Below are 24,192 nucleotides of genomic sequence, written 5' to 3' on the forward strand. Positions count from 1 at the left end.
ATAGCTTGACAGAAAAACATTTAAAAACTGGATGGAAAAAAATTGTGGCCCAAAGGTATAGAAGCAGGATAATATGTGGAAGGGAAATACGTCCATGGTGATGATTATTATTTTTTCTTTCTTAGTGGCCAATTTAACTGAAGTAATGACTCTCTTTAATGCCATACCTGGCTTAGAAAATTGTAATAAGGATGATGCTAATGAATGGTTGAAAACTGACCAAAATTACTACAAATACTAAATTTTGAATGATGTTGAAATTCTGACTTGTGGTTGCATTTGGCTGCAAAGAAATGAAGCTCAACAACAATTCAAAAAAGGATGTACAACTTTTAAAAATCTGTCCAATGTTGTTTGTAGTAAAGTATGTAGGCCTTTAAATTCAATACAGTACATAGTTGAAATTAGTTTTTGTATCATTTTTGCTCTATGTTAAAAAATCTGAACAAATCAGTACTCCATATAGAGCTGAACGTCAACTGATTCAAATTATTAACGTTTAGGCAGAGAGTATAAACATGAAAAATGAAACAGTATTCAGATGAGCAAAGAGGGAAGTAATTTGGTGGTTAACTAGTGTTCGAGAAAATAAACATACCCTTATTAGTCAACAAATCATTACAGTAAGAAATGAAAATATGAATTTTAAGTGACAAAGAAACAGAAAAGGCTAATGTATAGCAGACACACAAGCAAAATATGTAAGCAATACTAAGTAAATATCTTGTATACAAACCATAAAATTGTTAGAAAGATATTAGTGACTAACAGCAGTAAATTTACCTGGAAGTGAGGACTGGAAACACATTTGGCAAGCTGTCTAAACAGAGGATCCATCACTTTTTGGAATTCGGCGGGTTCAATAACGTCCAGAATTTCCTCTAGTTCATTTAAAAACATCACCTGTAAAAAGAGTTCCAAATTCATCATTTCAAACTCACTGTAGGAGAAATAGCTTCAAAATTATTACAGCAAGAGAAAAATACATCAAAAATAGCAATAGTTGATATAACGTACATTGCCTTACAATGAAAACAGCGCATGAAGAATGATACACTGGATGGTACAGAACGTTCATGATGGAGGTAGTTGTACATGTGAGTAATACACATGATCACAAAGACAGAGCAGCAGGATAATTACAAATGGATCTGTGGTACATATTCCCATCATCTTCAATAGTGTATCGCAGCCCCTCATGCTGCAGTACATGCTAAAACACAGTCTGGTATGGAATCCAACACATGCTGGATGTTGTCCCGAAGCAGACGAGCCCACAATTTTGGACGGTGTGTTCCAAATCCAGGATATTGTGGCACGACAGCACCTGGCGTTTCAGCTGGTTTCACACACACAATTGGAGACATGTCAGGGAAGCGGGCAAACCATAGTAGTGTGCGGACATTACAGAGGCAGTTCTGGGTGACCTGTGTCATTCACACTTCGGTGTTATCCTGATGCTTTTTTGCATCCGGAATCCTTGCCAGAAATGGGGCAGACGATCTCGTCCACACAGAACTAAGTTCTTAACCTTCCATGCAACACTACAACAGCGGATCGACTATCATAGGCTATGGCTCCGTAGAACAAAATGACCACCATGGGGGAAGTGTGTGCTCGATAGCAAGGCTGAGATTGTGGCGTTCACCAGAGGCCCTCTAAAGCCAAACGGAATGATCATCAGTCCCCATAATGAAATGGCACTCATAACTAAACTCATCGTTTGTGACATTCCACATTACTCTTGCCTGGTACGGCTGCAAATGGAGCAACTGCTGTTACGGAGTTCATAGCAGCACAGATTCGTCTCTGCAAAAATCTGGAAATAGTTTGTGGGCCACATACGTGGCCATGGATTGGGTCACCATGGGATCCCTCGGTGCCTAGCACACAATTCATTGATCCTCTCGACCGGTGGTCCTCCTCGTCCGTCCTGAGCTGGTTTTCAAAGTAGATGCGTTCACAAATCCACTGCTCCCAACAGCATCAGACTGTATGGTCAACACCATTCACATTTTACAGTGATACGACTGTCATGTGCTTTTCATCCCAATTACGAGTCCTCTCTCAAAATCTGTCAAATGTGTAAAGTAACAATGTCTCATTCATTTTTCATTCATTCATTCATTTATTTAGCTTCCATAGACTGTACAATTACATATTTTGAAATATGCCAACAGTATAGGAGTTGTCAAGTGATTTCCTAATACTAACAATAATATATGCACAACAATGAACATTCTGAAAAAGAAGAAGAACAGAAACACCACATACCTCAATGTTAGGACAGCACATCTTAATTTTTTTAAATAATATTAATAACCAATATTTACAAGACAAAATAAAAATATATTGGTGTGGTGTTAATAATGTGAACATAGTCAAAGTAACATATTTTTAAGGCTATATACTAGATTACAAGTTAATAAGTAGTAGCATCATTACCAGCACTTCATCATGTATTCTTCTGTACTGTAGAAGCAGCTACTCAGCAGGAGATTTTTTAAAGCTGTGGTAAATGAACTGACGGGACTAATATCTTTAATCGTATTTGGAAGCTTATTATACAATCTGATTCCAACAGAGTCTACATGTCTCAAGGCAATGGTTTTACTATTGTGTTCGATAAAAATATTATTTCTTGTTCGCGTCTGGTAATTGTGATTGTCAAAATTCTTTCTGAAGTGATCAATATTTTTTTTCACGTGTAGAATGCATTGCATGATGTATATACTTGGTACTGGGAGTATCCTTAGTCTCTTAAATAATGGTCTGCAATGATCTAACCTGTTACGTCTCAATATAATTCTGATAGCTCGTTTCTGTATTCGAAAAATAACATCAAGATTTGATTTGTAACAGCCTGGAGTCTTCCCGGCATTCTCCTCAATCTCTATATTTGTTTGGTATTATTTGGCATTTCTCGCATTAATGCAGCTTCAACTACATGCAATTTTATAAAACTGCTGGGTGTGCGGTCAACTGCAAATGCACCAAACTGGGATCATGTGCGTGTCAGTCCATACTCTTCTTATTTACAATGTTTCATGGTGTTTCTTCATGGTGCGCTATTTTGACTGTCCAGAATGTATACTGATTCTCAATATAAAACAGATAACTTTCAGGTGTTGTGCTACTAGGAATACTCTAAGTCCCCAAATACAAGCAAAACCGAAAAGAAGGAGAACATTATTACAGAGATTTTTCAGCTAGTTAATACATGGAGGTTTATCTAAACTTCACTGTTAAAAGGCAGCACTTCCATGTTCTTAGAAAAAGTCTAACAAAATTCACTACAAATTGTCCGAAATGCTACTTGTCACTTTCATAATGCAGTAGGACCAAGAAAGTGTATGTGGAGAACTCTATGTTAAAAGAGTAAGTAAGACAAGGAATATTTTATAGCAAAAGACCATAGCACATGACCAGGTGAATACAATTTGATCCCGACTGATTATCCATACAAGAATCTTCACAGTTTCTTGTCCGGAAGTATACATAAATACACAGTTCAAAAAATTAGGGGAACATGTTTTGTAACGTCTGGTGTGTGAAAGTTAATTTGACAGATGAGGTTCCAATGGTTGTACAGCATACCTTGAGATATTAGCTACTCAGGGTATGTCAAATTGAAGTTATACTTCATCTGTAGGCGTAGCCATGCATTAAACGGTCATGTAACCCCTCAAAACAAAGTGAATAGCAGTGCGTTCGTGTGTCGTTGTGAGGTACACAGACTACTGCAGTCATTTGAGCACGCTGTACATAAACCAGCACATCCCATGAGACATCTTAACGAGGTTCAAGTCCCAAGGGCCGTCACTTTGATCCAGGAAGGATACACTTTTCGTCCTTTTGCTGTGGATCTCAATGTCTCTCCATCAGTTTTTTAACGCTTGTGGAATCACTACAATGAGACAGGCCAGTTGACAAGGAGGGTTGCAAAAGTCGTGGACGCATGACAACCCCATAGGAAGACCGATATCTGACCATCTGTGCACTGCGGCGTTGTTCAGCAACTGCCAGAGAACTGCAACAAGACCTCAGGAAGGTCACTGGAGTCACGGTGTTTGACCAGACAGTAAGGAACAGGTTAAGAGAAGAGTCCTTACAACATAGACGTCCTGTGATAAATATAATTTTTGATCCGTATTGATGATATTTGATTGGAATAATAACAATAAGTTAATTTATTAATTTGACCACCTAATCAATACAATAAGTTTTGTCTTTGTTGATTTACATTGACATGTTAACTAAAATGGTACATGTTTCGCCTTGTATATAGGCATCATCAGCCATTGCCTTAACCTTGAAATAAAATCAGGCACCTGATTTGCATATAAATAAAATAAAACTAATTTTAAAAAAGCCTTGGAGAGACTTGAACTAAAATTAACATATGGTAAAATGAGTGAGGAGTTTACAACTGGTGAAAGTATTTGCAATATTGACATTAGAAGGCTACTATTATAATTAAAATGAACAAAGCAACAGTCTGTTATAAACAAGTGGTAAGATTGCTCATTGCAATATCTTTAAAACCAACATTGTACTAGTCTTTTACCATATGTTAATTTTAGTTCAAGTCTCTCCAAGGCTTTTTAAAATTAGTTTTATTTTATTTATATGTAAATGAAGTGCCTGATTTTATTTCAAGGTTAAGGTAATGGCTGATGATGCCTATATACAAGGCGAAACATGTACCATTTTAGTTAACATGTCAATGTAAATCAACAAAGACAAAACTTATTGTATTGATTAGGTGGTCAAATTAATAAATTAACTTATTGTTATTATTCCAATAGACGTCCTGTTAGAGTGCCCCGTTTAACGCAGAAACATCGTGCAGCTCGCCTTCTGTTTTTTTATTTTTTGCTTTACATTGCACCAACACAGACAGGTCTTATGGTGATGATAGGACAGGAAAGGCCTAGGAATGGGAAGGAAGCGGCCATGGTCTTAAGGTACAGCCCCAGCATTTGCCTGGCGTGAAAATGGGAAACCACGGAAAACCATCTTCAGGGCTGCCGACAGTGGGATTTGAACCCGCTATCTCCCGGATGCGAGCTCACAGCTGCGCGCCCCTAACCGCACGGCCAACTCGCCCGGTCGCCTTCTGTTTGCCCATCCCCACGTCAACTGGCAACTTTGCTAATGGAGAACTGTGTTGTTCACAGACAAGTCCAGATTTCCCTTGACACAGCGTGATGGATGTCAACACGTATGGAGACGCCATGGTGAGCAGTACATGCCAAATGATGTCCTGGAAGGCGACCAATTCGGACAAGGTTCTGTGATGGTATGGGGTGGCGTCAGTATTGATGGCCGTACGGATCTTGTCGTCATCCGTGGTAATCTTACTGCTGAGCGTTACATCGAGCAGATACTGCTACAGCATGTGTTGGTTGCTGCATATGGTGTTGGCCTTGAATTCGTACTCATGCACGACAATACCAGGGCTCATGTAGCACGCATCACCACACTGTCTTGTGAGAACTGGATATTCAAGAGATGGAATGGCCAGCAGCAAGTCCCGACCTTAATCCCATCGAGCATGTAGGGGATAGCCTTGACAGAAGTGTTCGTGAGCATCCTGTTCCACCAAAGTCTACCCAAGGCCTCGAACAGGCTCTCATTGAAGAATGGGACCTGATACCGCAACATGAGCTCCGTCGACTTATACGGAGAATGCCACATAGGTGCCAAGCTGTGATAAATGCTCGTGGAGGACATACACCACACAGAAGCTCTCCAACTGTGATGAAAACCCACCCTGGAGGACTATTATCACTTTATTTTCACCCCTATTTGGACATTTCTGTTTGTGTTCTGAAAATGAACGAAATCCATCGATGTTCTTTTGTATACTTCAATTGTAAGGAATTAAGGTTTAGTTGGTAATATACCTGGGTGTGAGGTATTGTTTTGTGGAGCATGGCATACATTCAAATACATGTTCCCCCATTTTTTTGGACTGTGTATTAGATTTACTTGACACAAGTACTAAATAATAATCACATGGCCTTAGCTACCGTATGCAGACATTTTAATTCATTGCTGTCTGGCTGTCTGCTCATAAATTTCGATGTTCTGTTTTACTCTAGGCCTACTAGATGGCAGAGTAAACCAAATCTCTCTTGGGCATATATGACTGAGTTTTAATTAATTTTGTCAGGCAAATACCAAATGTGTCATCAGATGTTTTCTACATGCCAACATCATATGACATGGAGTGTCTAAAGGACTTTTTCCGCCCTTAAAAAATCCAGAATTGATTATTTTGACCATGTACGTTATAGAAATTTGACTTAAAAAATCCAACTACTTCTTCCGGGTTCGAACCCTTGAACCCACTATCTTGGGATATGGAGGCCGACACTCTACCAATGATCCACAGAGGCAGCTGACACAAGTACTGATCTCTAATTAAACAATCTCTCAAACGTTTCATAAGCTTGTTAATACCATGTTATGTAGTGAGTTGGTCACATGGTATTAAGTTGTTAATGAGAGTGTAGCTGTAATCAACAGCAACTGCCAAGTACCTTAGAGTGTGAAATTCATCACTTGATCACTGGTGGAGAGAGAGGTGTTTCTGAGTCTGTGTAACACCACTTGGAATGTTAAGCGTTTGTACAGGGGAATACAAGGTGGTGTGGATCAAGGTGCCAGTCATAGTGGGATTTCTACCAAGCAAATTGCCAATGCTTGGCTAAGATGGTAGAACGCTGGCTTTCTAAGCCTAAATTGGCGAGTTCAATCCTAATACAGTGCGGTGGTTTTGAAAGCACTGAAACACTCCAGCCTCGTATTTGTAGATTTAATAGAATATACACTGACTGACAGAGCAAATGCAACACCAAGAAGGAGTGGTCAGAACTTTATGCCAATTGCAGGGTAGACTGACGTCACTGAGGTATGCTCATGATGTCAAATGCGCCGCTGTGCTGCGCACGTAGCGAACGATAAATGGGACACGGCGTTGGCGAATGGCCCACTTCGTACCGTGATTTCTCAGCCGACAGTCATTGTAGAACGTGTTGTCGTGTGCCACAGGACACGTGTATAGCTAAGAATGCTAGGCCGCCGTCAACGGAGGCATTTTCAGCAGACAGACGACTTTACGAGGGGTATGGTGATCAGGCTGAGAAGGGCAGGTTGGTCGCTTCGTCAAATCGCAGCCGATACCCATAGGGATGTGTCCACGGTGCAGCGCCTGTGGCGAAGATGGTTGGTGCAGGGACATGTGGCACGTGCGAGGGGCCCAGGCGCAGCCCGAGTGACGTCAGCACGCGAGGATCGGCGCATCCGCCGCCAAGCGGTGGCAGCCCCGCACGCCACGTCAACCGCCATTCTTCAGCATGTGCAAGACACCCTGGCTGTTCCAATATCGACCAGAACAATTTCCCGTCGATTGGTTGAAGGAGGCCTGCACTCCCGGTGTCCGCTCAGAAGACTACCATTGACTCCACAGCATAGACGTGCACGCTTGGCATGGTGCCGGGCTAGAGCGACTTGGATGAGGGAATGGCGGAACGTCGTGTTCTCCGATGAGTCACGCTTCTGTTCTGTCAGTGATAGTCACCGCAGACGAGTGTGGCGTCGGCGTGGAGAAAGGTCAAATCCGGCAGTAACTGTGGAGCGCCCTACCGCTAGACAACGCGGCATCATGGTTTGGGGCGCTATTGCATATGATTCCACGTCACCTCTAGTGCGTATTCAAGGCACGTTAAATGCCCACCGCTACGTGCAGCATGTGCTGCGGCCGGTGGCACTCCCGTACCTTCAGGGGCTGCCCAATGCTCTGTTTCAGCAGGATAATGCCCGCCCACACAATGCTCGCATCTCCCAACAGGCTCTACGAGGTGTACAGATGCTTCCGTGGCCAGCGTACTCTCCGGATCTCTCACCAATCGAACACGTGTGGGATCTCATTGGACGCCGTTTGCAAACTCTGCCCCAGCCTCGTACGGACGACCAACTGTGGCAAATGGTTGACAGAGAATGGAGAACCATCCCTCAGGACACCATCCACACTCTTATTGACTCTGTACCTCGACGTGTTTCTGCGTGCATCGCCGCTCACGGTGGTCCTACATCCTACTGAGTCGATGCCGTGCGCATTGTGTAACCTGCATATCGGTTTGAAATAAACATCAATTATTCGTCCGTGCCGTCTCTGTTTTTTCCCCAACTTTCATCCCTTTCGAACCACTCCTTCTTGGTGTTGCATTTGCTCTGTCAGTCAGTGTACAAGAACTCCAGTAGGGCTAACTTCCAGCACATTGGCGTCTCCAAAAACTGTAAAAGTTATTAGTGGAACATAACATGAAACAAAACGTCAATGAGATTAATTTTACACGTTGCCAGTGTGGTATAGAATGTGTAGCTGCACACTTGTATTTGGGAGATGATGGCTTCAAACAACAATACTGACAACCATTAAGATTTTTCTGTGGTTTCCCCATTTTCGTACAAAGCAAATACTGAAGCTGTATTTTAAATAAGTACATGCCCTTTTCCATTACTTCATTGCCAGAAGCTAGTACATGTGTTATTGTCTTGTTTTGTCCCGAGGTCCCTCATGTTTTCATTTACGGAATAATATCAATTTAAAGTCTCACTAGCATCTCACACTGATGTTTTCACATGAAGTTAACAGAACTAAAAAGCAAAAGACTCTAACCTGCAACATATTCCCAGTTAATACAATTACCAACAAATAACTGCTGTCATTGTTGCCATTCAAATGCACCATGTACTCGGCGACACCCAATGAGTCTCCGCCCATGCCGCCAAATTCATCGTACTTATTAAGCCACATTCATGAACCCGGGACTTCAACCAGACAACTTCCAATATGACTACGCCTATAGAACCTCATTCACCATTCTTGAAAAAATGGTGGAATATTTTTCCCTGCCACCTGTGGTTATAAACTAAGGTTGGACCACTCTGCATATTACTGATGTGTTAATGCTGCAATCATCAACCAACGACTAAAACAACGGGACGCACTTGATGCCAGACATTTTATGTCCTTTCTCACCAAGCTGCTCTCTTGTAAATATGTATATAAGCTTGTAATTTCCCAACTGTTCAATTGGATTTACTGTATAGTTACCCTATCAACCTGTAATCGTTCAACCATTGGCAGTAATTAGTGGCATGAACATTGACGCCAGATACTTTATACCCTTTCTCCCCTAACTGTTTAAATGTAAATAAATATATGTATAAACTTTATAATTTCCTATAATTTTCTAATGAATAGCGTTAAGTATTCTTCGGACCACCACTGCTGGACTCTGCTAAAATATCCAGTGATTTTACGCATTGGTGCCGACTACTGTGTCTATAAACTTATATTGTTTAACTGTACCATCACTGAACATGTTTTTTCTTTTTTGCTTAACTTTCCCATTGTAATGTATCTTAATGTTTACAATTTAATTACTAATCAGGTACCGGATTTATGCCTTGGGGAGATACTATGACTGATGATGCCCTCAATGAAGGGCAAAACATGTCTCAAATAGATTTAATAATAAATTCCTAACATACATACATACATACATTATCATTATAGACTGTTATGCCTTTCAGCGTTCAGTCTGCAAGCCTCTGAGAATTTACTAAACATCGCCACAATCCTCGATCTGCAACTAGTGTTGTGGCCTCATTTAGTTCTATACCTCTTATCTTTAAATCGTTAGAAACCGAGTCTAACCATCGTCGTCTTGGTCTCCCTCTACTTCTCTTACCCTCCATAACAGAGTCCATTATTCTCCTAGGTAACCTATCCTCCTCCATTCGTCTCACATGACTCCACCACCGAAGCCGGTTTATGCATACAGCTTCATCCATCGAGTTCATTCCTAAATTAGCCTTTATCTTCTCATTCCGAGTACCCTCCTGCCATTGTTCCCACCTGTTTGTACCAGCAATCATTCTTGCTACTTTCATGTCTGTTACTTCTAACTTCCTAAGTGTTTAAAAATGTATAATGTATTGAATAGGTGACAGAATAAACCCTTTAGCATCCTACATTCAGTATCTTCAATACGGATTAACGATATTTATCACTTGCAGTGTCTTAACCAAATTTGTGGGTTTGAATGCCAATAACCAATTCATCATCATCCTTCTGATTCTAAATTGGGTGATAATGGACATCAAGCAATGCAGACCATTTAACTCCACTTGGCTTGACAAACTTGGTTTCAATAGATTTCAACAGATCCATCATTAATTCAGCCAGCCCCGTGGTGTAGGGGTAGCGTGTCTGCCTCTCGCCCGGAGGCCCCGGGTTCGATTCCCGGCCAGGTCAGTGATTTTTCTCTCGACCTGAGGGCTGGTTCGAGGTCCACTCAGCCTACGTGTGATTAGAATTGAGGAGCCATCTGACGGTGAGATGGCGGCCCCGTTCTCGAAAGCCCAGAATAATGGCCGAGAGGATGCATTATGCTGACCACACGGCCCTTCGTAAGCTGCAGGCCATCGGGCTGAGCAGCGGTCGCTGGGGAGGTCAAAGCCCTTTCAAGGGTGTTAAGTGCCAGGAGGGGGATCATTACTTCAAACAGTACATGGATATGTGGGGAAGCACTCCGTACGACTGTACTGATCTTATCAAATGATGGAAGAGTCACATGTAAAAAAGTACAAAATACCTTGTTTATGTCGTAGGAAAGCAATGTTTTCTTTTCATCACAAGATGTAGTGGGATTCACGTTTCTGAGAACAGGTGAGTCATGTTTGGAAGAACATTCCATTCTTTTGGCAGAAGATGAAGAGAAAGAATCATAAACTCTCTTCATTTGTTTGTCAATAGATTTACTGTGTCCGGCTTTGAAAACAGAAGAAGCAGATCCCACTGATCTGGTAATCTGACTAAATACCTGGCCAGGGATATCCATCTTGAGGACGCATGCTTCAACTACTTCTTTGTTTCTCTTCCACAGATACTTTGAAATTTCTGAAAACATTATTTTCTATTACCACTCTTCTCCAAGTAATAGAAAGTATCAACAAAATTCTCATCAATTCTAACTGGTAAAGTTGCAGCAGCTTTTTCAGCAGCTAATTAAATTGCAGCTGCAACCAATGTCAAAAATATCCTGATGTGCTTCTTTCAAATCTGCTGAAATATCATTTTTCTGTCCAGTCATAACAGGAGCATTGTGTGAACAGAATGCCAGACACTCCTTGATTGGTCCTTTTTATACAATCTTGGAATGCCATTCTTTTATCCTCCTCCTCCAATTCCCAAATCCTGATCTTTGGTTTCTTCTTCAATACAATTTTAGGGATTTTTACTTGTTTTAATTCCACAATTAATAATCTATGATCACCCTCCATACTTTCACTGGGGATTATCTTCGTATTCATGACGTATCTTCCCCATTCTCGGTCTGTTATTATAAAATCGATGAGTGTTCCATACTGTCAATCCTAACTATATCGGCTGATCTTATGGCTATTCCTATTCAAAAACCATGTGTTCTTTAGTCTATTATCAGGTTATTTCTGATACAAAAGTCCAACAGTTTCTCTCCATCTTCATTTCTATTGCCACACCCATGTGGGCCCAGAACATTCTCAAATCCCACTCTATCAGTTCCCACATGAGCATTCAGATCTCCCATTATCATGATCCCATCTCCAACAATATGCGTTTCCAGTTCATTGAGGAACTCTTCTTTTTCTTCCACACTACATCCTGTCTGTGGAGCATACACCTGTACTATCTTCAGTAGTTCCTTGTTTACATGTATGTGCATTATTATAATTCTTTCATTTACATACTCAACTTCAGCTATTGGTTCAACATTCTGATTCACTACAAATCCCACTCCATTTCTTTTCTCTTTACTGTTACCCATCCAGTGCAAGATGTACCCCTTTCTTAGTTTCTTCATTCCTTTCCCTTTCCATTTTACTTCACTTAATCCCAGGATGTCCAGTTTTCATCTCTCCATTAGGTCAATCATTTTATTTTTCTTCCCATTCATTGTTAAAATATTTATTGTTCCAAATCGCGTTTTGTTCTCTGATCTAACACTTGCACGAACATCAGGATTACCATCAAACTGTGCAACTGTAGCCAGAGAACTGTCAATTCCATTTCCATTTTTAAACTTCCATCCGAGGCTTGTATTATAGTTGAAAGCAAGTACAAAGCTGACCTGCTAAGCCTAAAGCATCAGAGGATTTTCTTTTGGGGTTTACTCGCTTAGCCTTCTTCACAAGGTAGCGGTTTCCTCTTCCAATTTTCCCCAGAGAGGATGAGTTGCCTCATCCACCATCTTCGCCATCCTGAAGGTCTTCTTCCTTGCCAAAGATGTTATTAAGGTCTTCACCCGTAACCCTGGGCATGGGTTCCACATTATACCCTGTGAAACTGGGTCCCTGCCTGAACTTAGCTCTCTTTCACACCGGCCTACTGATGTGGAGGATACCCACCCCGCAACGTGGATGCGCCAGACAAGAATTACTCAAGTGAAGGATAGGGAAAATGACCCTATCTCCCTTGAGCTGGGTTAATGGTTGTGTATGATGCTGCAACCAATAACAAATAAATTAATAAATCAATTAAATCAATCAATTGGTCACTACTGATCTGCATTTAGGGTCACAAGATATTAGAATCATTCCGTATTGATGGTTTTCACTTTACAAAGGAAAAATTAAATGTATCCTCCTAATTTAATACAAATCATAATTCCATCATTAGAAGGAGCAATAAAATTCAAACATTTTTTGACTCGTTTGAGCCATCTACAGTGAAATAGGGGGGGACAAAAGAAAAAACAAAAGATACATGACAGAAATAAAAACAATAACAATATTTACATCACTAGATGGAGCAATAAATAACTCACTGAGACAAATTCAATGAAAAAAGGGTTAATATAATACATAATTGAATCCAAAAAGTGTGCTAAAACTAAGAAGAAAATAAAATAAATGATACAGATGGAAACGAAACAATAAGTGCTAATGATGAGGTTGCGGAGGATACATTTAATTTGTCCTTTGTAAAGTGCAGTTAGGGTTGCCGCCTAGCCGACAGATTTACTCATCAGTTGTTTACCTACTGACCTCGATAACTGCAGTCGCTTAAGTGCAGCCAGTACCCAGTATTCGGGAGATACTGGGTTCAAACCCCACTGTTGGCAGCCCTGAAAATGGTTTTCTGTGGTTTCCCATTTTCACACGATTCAAATGCTGAGGCTATACCTCAATTAAGGCCACAGCCTCTTCCTTTCCACTCCTAGTCCTTTCCTGTCCCGTTGTCGCCATAAGACCTATCTGTGTCGGTGCAACGAACAGCAACTTACAAAAAGTTGTTTACCTAGTCTTTTCTTAAATGATTTCAAATATGTAAATTTATCAAACATCCCCCTTCGTAAATTATCCCAATCCCCAATTTCTCTTCCTAGAAAACAATATTTGCCTCAAATTGTTCTCGTAAATTCAAAGCTTTTCTCCATATTATGATCTTTTCTACATTTAGAAATTTCATTCACGCTTATTTGTCTACTAATGCCATTCCATGCCAACGCCATCACCCCGCTGACAGTTAGGAACATACCGCTTAGTCGAACAGCTTGTCTCCTTACTTCAAAGCCTTCCCATTACCACCCCAAGGTTTGTAACAGTTAGGAACATACCGCTTAGTCGAACAGCTTGTCTCCTTACTTCAAAGCCTTCCCATTACCACCCCAAGGTTTGTAACATTTTCATAACACTACTCATTTTTCGGAAATCACCCAGAACAAATCCTGCTGCTTTTTTTGGTATCTTTTCCAGTTCTGGAATCAAGTAATCCTGGTGAGGAACCATATTCTAATTGGGGTCTTACCAAAAACAAACAGATTGAAGTATAACCATATAAAGCTAAGTTGTTTCTCTTACAAGCATTTGTTAAATTACTAGCACTTACCTCCTTGGGGGAATGAGTCTTTGGCCAGAATTTCAACAGCGATTTTATGACTGGTTCAGTGAGCAAGGGATCTTTCTCCAAGAACTGTACCACACAGTATGCAAGTTGTGGATGATACACAGAAAGTGATTTAACTTTATGCAAGGGAAGCAACACCTTTAGAAGAAATACCTTGTGTTCTTCCTTCAATGGTAATGCAAATCCATTGATGATGCTGAGAACAAAATAAGAAATCAAAAATTACTAACAGTAGTCAAGAAACCAATAAAGCAACGGACAGATTTTCTGATGAAGAAACAGAGTAAAGTCTGCTGCAAAATGTGAAGAATTTCACCTTGTTTTCTTGACATGGCAAAAGCCCAAAAGATTATCATGTCTAAGATTTTATATACTGTATTTACTTGTGGTAATACGGAACACTACATTCAACAGTTCATAAAACTGAGCTGTGTCAATGCTCTTACTCAAAGAAGATTAAGATGAGAAGCAAGGGACATGTTTCTTTACTTGTTTCTTTAAAATGGGTTGTACTGAATGCATATAAATTTGTTAAAGGATATGTTAAAACTGAGAATTAATCAGAACTGAGGCAGGCTTTATTGAGTCAATTGTTAATTATCACTATTATTACAAGAACTAGACATTCCTAAACTTGCCTTCATCTCCCCCGCCCCCAAAAAATGTATAAATCCACAACTATTTTTATGTAGTCTTATATGACAAAGTCCCTAAGTCTTGTGATCATAAATCAGAGATTCAACAGTAGGTGTTTTAGAGAGGGGCTACTGATGATGTCATAGAATTATTATACCCTCTGCACCTGTAGAATTAATATGATTGTAACAACAAGAACTGATGCTTTTCTTTTACAAATACACAGAAAATTCACAAAATGGTTCAGAAGATATAATCTATTCAGATAAAAACACTGCAATTACAAATTAACTATACATTAAAATTAATTTTTAAAAAGAAATTTTGAACTGAAAAAGTGTTGACAGGATTAAATTCTGTCTTTAATGGTGGTACTACTCTGTTGTGCTCCCATTAACAAAAAGTATCCATATGAATCAGTATCTACTTATCCAGCCATATACAACTTTTGGCATGTATAAACTAAAAGGTCTTTATTTTTAAACTGTGCAAGCCAGGCACAATGCTAACCATATGGCGACATCACTACATGCAGCTGCAGTAGCAGAGTTACTTGCATCTTAGGCCAACAAATGATTGTGGTGATGAAATTTACTTCAGCATATACTTGGCAACATTGCCATCACTCTAATATTAACATGTTTATTTTGATAGTGTAGTTTCTGTAAGAATGTTCTTTAGTACAGCATTGCTTAAAAAGTGATTTTTACATCAGAACAACACATTTCCATTGCAGAATGTTATGTGAAGTATTTGTCTGTCAAGGAGTGCCAGTTTCATTCATTTGCAGATTTCCTGAGTGTGTCTTCCAAACAGGAATACAGGACATTATATACCAAAGAAGGCCCTCACCACTGGGTCTCTTAATGAAAAGAAAAGTGGGAAATTAACTGTGTTAACACTAAAACAGCCAAACATCTGCCATACCTATAAAGAGCACTGGCGGTCATACCGCTGTCACTTATTGATGTACGGGGTATATAACAACTATACCGACCAAAAAATCAGAGATGTACTTTGTGTTATGTTAAGAATGATTGTGCAATCGGGTTGGCCGAGAAGATTTTTCTTTTTAAGAAAATGAGGTTACTTTGTTACTTCCAGGCATGATACAAAATGACAAACTTGCTGTATATGCTATGCCAGAACACAAGCAGCTGTTGTGCTTCAGGAAAGAGGAGGGGAGGGAGGGGAAGTGGGGTGTATGATGAAGACAGAGATAATGTTCTGCACGTATGCATAAGTTTCCTCGTTCGACTCGCACAGGATTGTCCTTGTCTCTTACACGCAATATCCACAGTTCATATATTAAACAGCCGTAATTGCACTCACAGTTTTCGTATGATAAAGTTTTCATCACGATCTGTATTGCCAGTAGTCACAATTTGTAGGTGAAATGGGTCCACCTATTCAATACCACAATAATAAAACACGTAAATATATTTGGTCAAAAATCAGTTACATTGTCATATAATTAGTTCATGGGAACGGTTTCGGCCACTTGGGCTATCATCAGCTGTGAATATTTTAAAGAACAGAGTGTTATTTTTTTTTTTTGCTAGGGGCTTTACGTCGCACCGACACAGATAGGTCTTATGGCGATGATGGGATAGGAAAGGCCTAGGAGTTGGAAGGAAGCGGCCATGGTCTTAATTAAGGTACAGCCCCAGCATTTGCCTGGTGTGAAAATGGGAAACCACGGAAAACCATCTTCAGGGCTGCCGATAGTGGGATTCGAACCTACTATCTCCCGGATGCAAGCTCACAGCCGCGCGCCTCTACACGCACGGCCAACTCGCCCGGTGGGAGTGTTATTAAGACATACTTGTCAGTCAAGGAAGTGCCTCCATGGCTCAGGCGGCAACGCATCGGCCCCTCACCGCTGGGTTCCGTGGTTCAAATCCTGGTCAATTCATGTGAGATTTGTGCTGGACAAAGCAGAGGTGGGACAGGTTTTTCTCCAGGTACTCCGGTTTTCCCCTGTCATATTTCATTCCAGCAACACTCTCCAATATCTTTTCATTTCATCTGTCAGTCATTAATCATTGCCCCAGAGGAGTGCGACAGGCTTCGGCAGCCGGCACGATTCCTATCCTCGCCGCAAGATGGGGGCTTCATTCATTCGATCCCTGACCCGGTCACTGACTGGAAAACAGGCTGTAGGATTTTCGTTCCTTTGTCAGTCAAGGAATGCACCACATCATTTCTCCTCCTGTCTGTTCATCGCAGTAACATTTTTTATTATTTAACAAGCTTGAAGATGCAATGCTGCCCCCCCCCCCCCCCCCCGTGATTGTGTATTCCTTCACTCACAACATTGTAAATGGAATGAAATACTGAATGAAGGAATCAATATGCCCAGTGGTTTGATTACAGTAAATGTTCAATATGCCCTCCTCCTACTTCGATGCACAGTTCACAACGGTGTAGCAGTGACCTTTCGGCTCTGTTCAGGATGTGTGACCTGGAAAACTGCCTGTATTCTTGGTAAAAGTTCACCTTCTCTTTCTACAGGGTTCGCATAGCAGTGAATTTGTGCAGAACAAACCGTACACTGTCTACTGGAGCTGGGAAGCGACTATGTGAAACGAACGAGAAACTTGTGGATTCGCACCTCTGTTTCCCATTTCCCCTCCCTTTCCTCCTCTGACACACAGCAACAGGCAGCGGCTGACTCTCTGGCATAGCAAAAATGGTAAGTTCGTCAATTTCAATCGCGCTCCCAGAAGTAACAAAATAATATAATTTTTTTGAAAAGAAAAATTTTCTCCACCAATCCGACTGCACCAACATTTTTAACTACGAAGAGCATCCCTGATTGTTTTGCTTACAAACTGCTTCCTCAGCCTATTCAAGTGCATGCCATAATAAAAAGTTTTCATTATGATCCATATTGACAGTAGTTACAATGGGTAGGTAAAATGGGCCCACCTATTCTATACCAAACTAATAAAACATGTAAATATATTTGGTCAAAAATCAGTTACATTGTCATGTAATTAGTACATGGGACTGGTTTCGGCAACTTGGGCCATCATCAGCCATAAAGATTTTTAAAAAACTGGCACATCTAAAAATAAGTTACACATTAAAACCAATCTCTGATAGAAAACTTGACAGCACGTATGTCCATGCATCACAAATATTGTATAATGAATGTAGACCTTGGCATAATAAAAATATTAAACATGCCAAGACATCAAGATAAGAGAACACACATTAAACCAATCTCCGATGGGAAGCTTGGTGATACTTGTGTCCATACGTCATAAAATGTTGTGACCTGGTTTTGAATTGGTGAGTTATTGTGTTGAGTCTATTCTTGACTTGCTTGATCTTAACAAATAACTTATGTACACTTGTGAGTGATTGAGGGGGACATCAATAGCTACTGCAGAAATAGATAGTGGTCCAGTAGGTGTTCTTCGGGAGATAGTAGGTTCGAACCCCACTGTCGGCAGCCCTGAAAATGGTTTTCCGTGGTTTCCCATTTTCACACCAGGCAAATGCTGGGGCTGTACCTTAATTAAGGCCATGGTCGCTTCCTTCCCACTCCTAGCCCTTTCCTGTCCCATCGTCGCCATAAGACCTATCTGTGTCGGTGCGACGTAAAGCAACTAGCAAAAAAAAAAAAAAAAGGTGTTCTGTCGATACAGATCAGCAATTTTCAAAGATACTGAACAAGGTGCCCTTGCTTAACTTTTAAAATGTATAGCTCTTGATTTATGAGCATGAATTTGTGATTTGAGTCAGACATGTACTGGCTCATAGCTGAAAACCGGTTATATATTTTTGCATTGATGTGCTCCGAATAACATGTTGCAAAATTCCTCCCTGTTTGATCTACATATGTTGGCCCTATATTCACCACTCTCAAGTTAAGGAATTTATTAGCAGAGTTTACTAAATGAGTGTTATGAAATAAGAAGGAAGTATTATTGCTGGTTTTATATGCTATATTAAGACAGTACTTCTTGAAAATGTTAGTGATCTGACATATATTCTTGTCGTTAAACGTAAAAGAAGTATAAACTGTCTTACGTGTAGTTTCATTAGTTAAAATACCGAGCTCGATAGCTGCAGTCGCTTAAGTGCGGCCAGTATCCAGTATTCGGGAGATAGTAGGTTCGAACCCCACTGTCGGCAGCCCTGAAAATGGTTTTCCGTGGTTTCCCATTTTCACACCAGGCAAATGCTGGGGCTGTAACTTAATTAAGGCCACGGCCGCTTCCTTCCCACTCCTAGCCCTTCCCTGTCCCGTCGTTGCCATAAGACCTATCTGTGTCGGTGCGACGTAAAAGAAGTAGCAAAAAAAAAAAAAATAGTTAAAATGGTGAAATGCCTGTTCTTTTAATTTATTGATTATTTTATCAATAAATTGTTTATTATATCAATTGTTTTCAGCTATAAACTGAATAGTATCTCATTCTTTTCTAAGGTCTCCCTTAGATAGAGGGACAGTGTAGGCTCTGTGTATCGTGCTAAAATACACAGCTTTTTTGTATGAATTGGGATGTAATTTCAGAGTTTTCACTTCCTCTTCCTTGGATTGTGATTCCCTATACAAATTCCACTCTGATTTCCTTTACTGCCTGTTCTATATAAACAATGAAAAGGAGAGTGGACAAACTAGAGGCTTGCTTCACTCATTTCTGGATTGCTGCTTCTTTTTATTTTCACAGCCTTTGATTCTAAACATTGAAAACTGATTTTTTGCACCCACTGTAGATAATCTTTTCTTTTTTATTTTATATCTGATCCTGATCACCTTCAGAATCTTAAATAGCTTGGTCCAATCATTTCAAAAATGTTATACTATTAGACATTAGTAAATTAAACCGAACTTCTCAAACGACGCATGGCATGCACTTGAATAGACTGGGGAAGCAATATGTAAGCAAGTTGACAAGTAACATTACAAGTAAAGATCAGGAAAAGACTGTCCTAGAACTATGTAGTCTGGGAAACATGTGTTAGATTCTGGACCCAGTAACATTTCAATCCAGAATGTAGGTCCAGAATTAAATACTGGTAATGACTTGGAGTGTAGGAATAGGCAGTTCAAAATATTTCAACAGAACATTCAATGTCTTAAAAATAAAATTTTGGAATTACAAGTAATTTTAAATTCGATACAGGATGTTATGTTTATCTGTTTGGGTGAACACTGGTGTAATAATGATGAACTTGAACTCATTAATATTTGAAGGTTATTATCTGGCAAGTAATTACAGTCGTGTTAACAAAGAGCATGGGGGAGTTTGTATTTTTGCTAAGTCAGGAATTGAATGTAAAGAAAGGAAGGATCTTGAAGTGCGTAATTCTGAATTAGATTTTGAACTAACTTCAGCGGAATTTAAGCTTCTCTATGGTAAAAGGGTAATTCTGTTAACCGTGTACCATTCACCAGATGCTGATGTGGAGATTATCTTAGGAAAATTAGATCAAGTTCTTCATAACATTTTCAGTAGGAATAGCAGCACAGAATTAATACTTTGTGGTAATTTTAACATAGATTTTACTGAGGAAAACCTTCCGTCAACATCACAACTACTGCATGTTCTTCAAAGCTGTAACCTAAAACACTTAATTTTTACACCCACCCGGGTAACTGCCTCCTCAGCTACTACAATAGACAACATTTGTATTAATTTCCATTGTTCTAAAATGCAAGCGTCCAATATAAATTTTGGATTATCAGATCATCATGCTCAAATTTTACAACTAGAAATTGAGAATGCTAACAAGGATTCAACCAAACTGAAGCAAGCACAATAAACTTATTTTTTCTCTGCAACTGCATGTGGCAGTTTCATTTAAAGTCTTAAACTTCAGACCTGGGATCCAATAACATTTGGTCACAGCATTGACCAAAAGTATAGAATCTTTTTAAGCATTATTTTAATGCAATTTGAATTACATTTTCCATAAAAACTCGCAGTAATTAATGAATCTTCAAAAGAGCCATGGATCACGAAGGGTATACAGATTTCAAGGGAAAAATGTAAATTAATAAGTAGATTAGCACAGCAGAGTTGTGACCGTTTTTTTTTTGTAAGTATGTTAAAAACTAAAAATGAGTCTATCAAAGAGTTCTTAGGGCGGCAATAACAAGAAAGTTAGAGTTGTGCAATAAATCACGAACCATATGGAATGTAATCAAGGGAGAAACCAACAAATACGCAATTGTTAATAAAGTTGCTGCCATAAAAAATGATAAGGGAATACAAATGAATGACCCTCATCATTTGGCTAATTATATAAATTATTTCTTTCTATTGCTACCATACAAACTTGAAAATGCAAATAAATCAGATGTATTACCAGAACTCCCAACCTTTGTGCAAAATTCTATGCAATTAACTCCAGTAACAGAATTGGAAGTTCTTAAAATCATACAGCCCTTGAAGAATAAAACTTCCACGGGTGTAGATGAAATTCCTACTAAACTCATTAAAAAATGTGCTCCTTATCTGGTACAGCCTTTAACTTATCTCATCAATGAATCAATTTCAAGTGGTCAGTTTCCTAATCTCCTAAAAATAGCTAACATTATCCCGGTCTTTAAAAGTGGAAACTCATACAATTTACATAATTACAAACCAATATCAATACTTACTGTTATCTCAAAAATATTTGAATGTGCTATGAAAGATTGCTTACTAAACTTTTAATCAAATATAACTTGTTAAATAATGCACGACACGGGTTCAGAGCTGGCAGAAGTACTTTGTCTGCTTTTATCACATTTTACAAAGTTGGTCGTAAATGCTCTTGATAATGATGAAACTGTGATAGGACTATTTTTTGACCTTTCAAAGGCATTTAATACTGCTGATCATGAAATATTGTTGCACAAAATATATCAGACTGGAGTCAGAAGAACTGTTAACGACTGGTTTAGATCATACCTGGATAAATGATCCCAGTTTGTTGAAATTACACATTGTAACAGTAAAGGGTATAATGAGACATATAACTCTCAGGTAAAAAATATAGACTTAGGTATTCTGCAGGGTAGTATTTTGGGGCCTGTTCTTTTCTTGATCTATGTGAATGATCTTCCTCACAATAATCAAGTAGAAACTGCAGTTCTGTATGCTGATGATACAAACATAATTATTAATAATCCTGAGCCTATGTCTATAGAAACTGCAGCAAATACAGTCCTGTCTAGGTTAGAATTATGGTTCAGGAAAAACAAATTAACACTGAACTTAAAAAAGACCCAATACATGGAATTCAAGGAATGTAACTACCATGACAAAACTGCAAAAAAAAAAAAAAAAAAAAAAAAAAAAAAAAAAAAAAAAAAAAAAAAAAAAATCACAACCTTACATCAAATGCAATTGAAAATACATTGACCACAAAATTTTTAGGTGTCCATATAGATGAAATATTAAGATGGGATTGTCACATTAAAAAAATAGGGAAGTCTCCGAGTTCTGTTTGTTTTGCCTTACAGATTTTATCTAATAGTTGTAGTGAACAATATGTTAGAATAGCATATTTTGGATATTTCCATTCAGTCATCACTTATGCTATTGGTCTTTGGGGCTGCTACAAATCAAATCTTGATGTTATTTTTCGAATACAGAAACAAGCTATAAGAATTAACAAGGGTTATGAATTTCATGTTGTTGGTCCGTAGTGAACTGAAAATAACATATGAATAATAACACAGAAAAGGTTTCCACCTATTCAATACTAATATGCATTTACAATATTTTAAATTACATGGAACTAGTTTCGACCCACCTAGAGGTCATCATCAGCCATATTAATGCATAAACAACTCTTGTCGAATCCTAAAACATGTTATTTTAACGGTAAGAATCTTATGGATATATAATTTATAATGAAATGAAAAATGTCAGTATGGTACAGGTGACCTGTCTAAAGCATTTGATAGGGTGGATCATGGGAGACTGCTGGCAAAAATGAGTGGAATTGGACTAGACAAAAGAGTGAGAATGGGTTGCTATATTTCTAGAAAATAGATCTCAGAGAATTAGAGTAGGTGAAGCTTTATCAGACCCTGTAATACTTAAGAGGGGAATTCCTCAAGGCAGTATTATCGGACCTTTATGTTTTCTTATATATATAAATGATATGAGTAAGGTAAGGCTTTTTGCGGATGATGTTATTCTCTATAGAGTGATAAATAAGTTACAAGATTGTGAGCAACTGCAACGTGACCTCGAAAATGTTGTGAGATGGACAGCAGGCAATGGTATGTTGATAAACGGGGTTAAAAGTCAGGTTGTGAGATTCACAAATAAGAAAAGTCCTCTCAGTTTTAATTACTGTGTTGATGGGGTGACAGTTCCTACTATAGCTACTACTATAGGCTACTATAGCAACTCTCCATTCATCTGGTATAGCTCCTCCGACCAAACAATAATCAAATAAGTACTTCAGATATGGTACTATATCCCAACCCATTGTCTTTAGTATATCTCCAAAAATCTGATCAATTCCAGCCGCTTTTCTAGTTTTCAACTTTTGTATCTTACTGTAAATGTCATTGTTATCATATGTAAATTTGATTACTTCTTTGGCCTTAGTCTCCTCCTCTATCTCGATATTATCCTTGTAACCAACAATCTTTACATACTGCTGACTGAATACTTCTGCCTTTTGAAGATCCTCACATACACACTCCCCTTGTTTATTAATTATTCCTGGAATGTCCTTCTTGGAATCTGTTTCTGCCTTAAAATACCTATACATACCCTTCCATTTTTCACTAAAATTCGTATGACTGCCAATTATGCTTGCCATCATGTTATCTTTAGCTGCCTTCTTTGCTAGATTCAATTTTCTAGTAAGTTCCTTCAATTTCTCCTTACTTCCACAGCCATTTCTAACTCTATTTCTTTCCAGTCTGCACCTCCTTCTTAGTCTCTTTATTTCTCTATTATAATAAGGTGGGTCTTTACCATTCCTTACCAGCCTTAATGATACAAACCTGTTTTCGCATTCCTCAACAATTTCTTTAAACCCATCCCAGAGTCTGTTTACATTTTTATTTACCGTTTTCCACCGATCATAGTTACTTTTTAGAAACTGCCTCTTGCCTGCTATATCAGCCATATGGTACTGCCTAACAGTCCTACTTTTAAGACCTTCCTTTCTATCGCATTTATTTTTATTTTATTTTTTTTTTTTTTGCTAGGGGCTTTACGTCGCACCGACACAGATAGGTCTTATGGCGACGATGGGATAGGAAAGGCCTAGGAGTTGGAAGGAAGCGGCCGTGGCCTTAATTAAGGTACAGCCCCAGCATTTGCCTGGTGTGAAAATGGGAAACCACGGAAAACCAGCATTTATTTTTAACTACCACAAAAACAGCTTCATGATCACTAATACCATCTATTACTTCAGTTTCCCTATAGAGCTCATCTGGTTTTATCAGCACGACATCCAAGATATTTTTCCCTCTGGTTGGTTCCATCACTTTCTGAATCAGCTGTCCTTCCCATATTAACTTATTTGCCATTTGTTGGTCATGCTTCCTGTCGTTTGCATTTCCTTCCCAATTGACATCTGGCAAATTCAGATCTCCCGCTACAATCACATTTCTTTCC

General features: G+C 39.1%; 1 protein-coding gene across 4 annotated transcripts in view; it reads right to left on the reverse strand.

The window, feature by feature from the left end:
* Positions 1 to 24,192, reverse strand: part of LOC136863938 (serine/threonine-protein phosphatase 2A 56 kDa regulatory subunit delta isoform) — a 766,800-nt gene that overhangs the window by 168,309 nt on the left and 574,299 nt on the right. For all 4 annotated transcript variants that reach the window (XR_010859229.2, XM_067140384.2, XM_067140386.2 and 1 more), the window contains 2 exons: positions 13,949 to 14,162; positions 784 to 903 (listed from right to left, as the gene is read on the reverse strand). Coding sequence is in view for 3 of the 4 variants with exons in the window: in XM_067140384.2 (XP_066996485.1) it covers positions 784 to 903; positions 13,949 to 14,162 (334 nt within the window). In the remaining variant the exon portion in view is untranslated. The remainder of the gene's footprint in view (positions 1 to 783; positions 904 to 13,948; positions 14,163 to 24,192) is intronic.

The sequence above is a fragment of the Anabrus simplex genome, chromosome 2, assembly GCF_040414725.1.
Source record: "Anabrus simplex isolate iqAnaSimp1 chromosome 2, ASM4041472v1, whole genome shotgun sequence".
NCBI classification, from domain to species: Eukaryota; Metazoa; Arthropoda; class Insecta; order Orthoptera; family Tettigoniidae; genus Anabrus; species Anabrus simplex.